The 2,500-nt window shown below is 49.9% G+C and overlaps 1 protein-coding gene across 1 annotated transcript in view; it reads right to left on the reverse strand.

The window, feature by feature from the left end:
• The window catches only part of LOC119597495 (homeobox protein unc-4 homolog), a 45,197-nt gene extending 44,144 nt beyond the window's left edge, over positions 1 to 1,053 (reverse strand). The window contains exon 1 of the mRNA XM_037947072.1: positions 452 to 1,053. Coding sequence (XP_037803000.1) covers positions 452 to 776 — 325 coding nt within the window. The 5' untranslated portion in view covers positions 777 to 1,053. The remainder of the gene's footprint in view (positions 1 to 451) is intronic.
• Positions 1,054 to 2,500: the final 1,447 nt, after the last annotated feature.

The following is a 2,500-nucleotide window of genomic DNA, read 5'->3' on the forward strand; positions in this document are numbered from 1 at the left end:
ATCGTAAATGTTTCTGAAATCATAAATAAAGCGAGGAGAGCAAACAAGAATGCAAAGTGAGATGAGTAAAGACTGCAGTGAGAGGTTTATATCGAGTGATTATAATATACAGATGAAAACGGATGGGCGGATAGCGTGTGTTTTGATCGGGGAAAGATTGTTGTTATTATTTTCTTTTTTTGAGATGAGAATGGAAAATGTAGATAGGGTGTTTTCATAAATAAAGAACATATAAAAGGGTGAAAGGGTGTGGAGAAAGGGTGCTCCTGCGGCGCCCGCCAGGAGGCAAGGGCAGCGCGGAGCGGCGCTCGCGTGTCGGAGTGTGTGTGCGAGTGAAGCGGCGGGAGATCGCGGCCAGGTAGTCCCGCTCCGCCCGCCGCTTTTCCTCCCTGCGCCTTCTGCAGGAGTGAGATCCTGGTCGGCTCGTGCACGAGTTGCCAAGGGCACTCACCTTTGTCGTCGTCTCGATCGTAGGGCGATGGGAGGCCGGCCGGCAGCCCGCCGTTGGGGTCTCCTCCCGCCCGCTCCAGGAAGCCGCCGCCGCCGCCGCCGCGACCCAGCACGGAGAAGGCGAGCGGGTGCGGGCCGCCCTCGTGGGTGGCGGGCGGCATTCCGCCCATCTTGATGCCATTGTGGCTGCCGAAGTGGTTGAGGCTGGGCAGCGGAGGCAGCTGCTGTCCCAGCGGCAGAGGGACGGGCCTGGCAAGCTGGCTCAGCACGTGGAAGGCGGGTTGCACATAGCCAAGGTGAGGCAACATCTTCTCCATCAGCAGCATTCTAGACTTGTCCTGAGCCGCGCGCCGCCGCACCCCACTCACTGTCCTCACTACACCCACTCCGCGGCCATGCGACGAGAAACTACCATCCACAGTCACTTTTGCCCGACAGACAGACAGAGAGAGAAAGAGAGAGAGAGGAGCCGAGTCCTGCGTGGGGGCAACACTAGCGTCACTCACGGCTGTATAGCGTTGCCGGTTTGTCAACAAATACTGAGGGTCCGGCGGCCGCACCTACGCTCTTCACCTCACCATTGTTCCGCCCGGAGATTATCATAGGCGCCGCCCCTCGGCCCGCCCGCCCCGCCCACAGCCCGCGCCCATTGGCTGCTGTCACGCGTCCGACCGGGCCGCCGCGCGCTCATTGGCCGGCCGAGGGAGCGCGACTGAATGACAAACAGGGCTTCGATTAGAGTGTCCATTTCATCGACTTAATGGGGTACCTATAGAGTTTTTCTGGGCTTTGTGTCAAGTTGTCATCAATAATGCGGTAGTTAAGTTGGACGGAGGGATCTGTCCGCGGCGGCCTGGTTCCAGAATAGGCACTAGATTGGCTCTGTCAAAACGTTATAAGGTTCTGTCCCTCCTCTCGGCGCCAAAACCTTTGGGAAAAAGGGAGGGTGGAATCGCACCCCATCTTCCGAGCCTCAAGTCCCGCGTCCCAATGCACGCCCGCCGCCGCACCAGGCCTGAGTCTAACGAAGCCTCGGGTATGGGGACACCAATAATTCTGGGCATTGTCTGTAATGACTGGATGCCCTTTTCGCCCCCTCCTCCTCCTAACCCCCATGCCCTCCCCCCTCTGCCCCTCCCCCCGCCCTCCGATTCTCCTGACAGCCGTAAATACAGTGCTTGTTATATACGCCATTCTCCGAGGCAGAAATTAGTGTTTTGTTTACAAAGTGATTCGAGTGTTAGTCGCGGGCGGTGTTTGAGCTGGAATAAGCAGATCCCGATAATGGCGCTCTCGAGGAAGCAGATTGGAGGCTGCCGATCTCAATTACCCGGCCTAAATGATGATGATGATGCCGAGTCATTAGACAATGATGATATAATGAGAGATGATTGGGAGAGGCCGACGAGTCAATTGGAAGCGATTGGGACGGCGGTTTCGCTCGATTCGATGACGGGAAAACAAACAAATATCATTTGATTCATAATTTTCGGAGACAGTAAATAAGAAGGAACGAGAGAGAGAGAAAAAAAATTGTTTATTGTCTTCGTCACATTTTCTTCGAAAAAAAAAAATCGGTTAGGGATTTCTCCCGGAGAAAAGAAAGGTAATTTATTTTTTTGTTAGTATTTAGTTAGAACTGTAGTCGATTTCATTTCGATTGAAGATATAACCTCAATTTATCAGAAGTTTTCACGAAAGTTTAGTTAGCGCTTTTATTAAGAAGCATAATATTTACATAGAAATATCAGGTATTTCAAGAAAGAATGTGTACGCTATTTTTCTTATGATAGAAAGATACGTTATTAGTCACGAAATAAAAATAGTTTATTTTGTAAGATATAGAATAAAAAAAGGAATGATTAATCTGGAAGACAGCGAAAAAATTAAATTAATAATTCAAACTAAAGAAACCACACAGAAAGGATACCGATAAATATAGTAGTAAAATATTAGTGATGATGATAACAATGCAATATAATATTAGATTAAAATATAAATGTATGTAATGAGATAGAAATGAGGCTAATAATGATGATGATGTTGGTAA

The sequence above is a fragment of the Penaeus monodon genome, chromosome 39 (assembly GCF_015228065.2).
Source record: "Penaeus monodon isolate SGIC_2016 chromosome 39, NSTDA_Pmon_1, whole genome shotgun sequence".
Lineage (NCBI taxonomy): Eukaryota > Metazoa > Arthropoda > Malacostraca > Decapoda > Penaeidae > Penaeus > Penaeus monodon.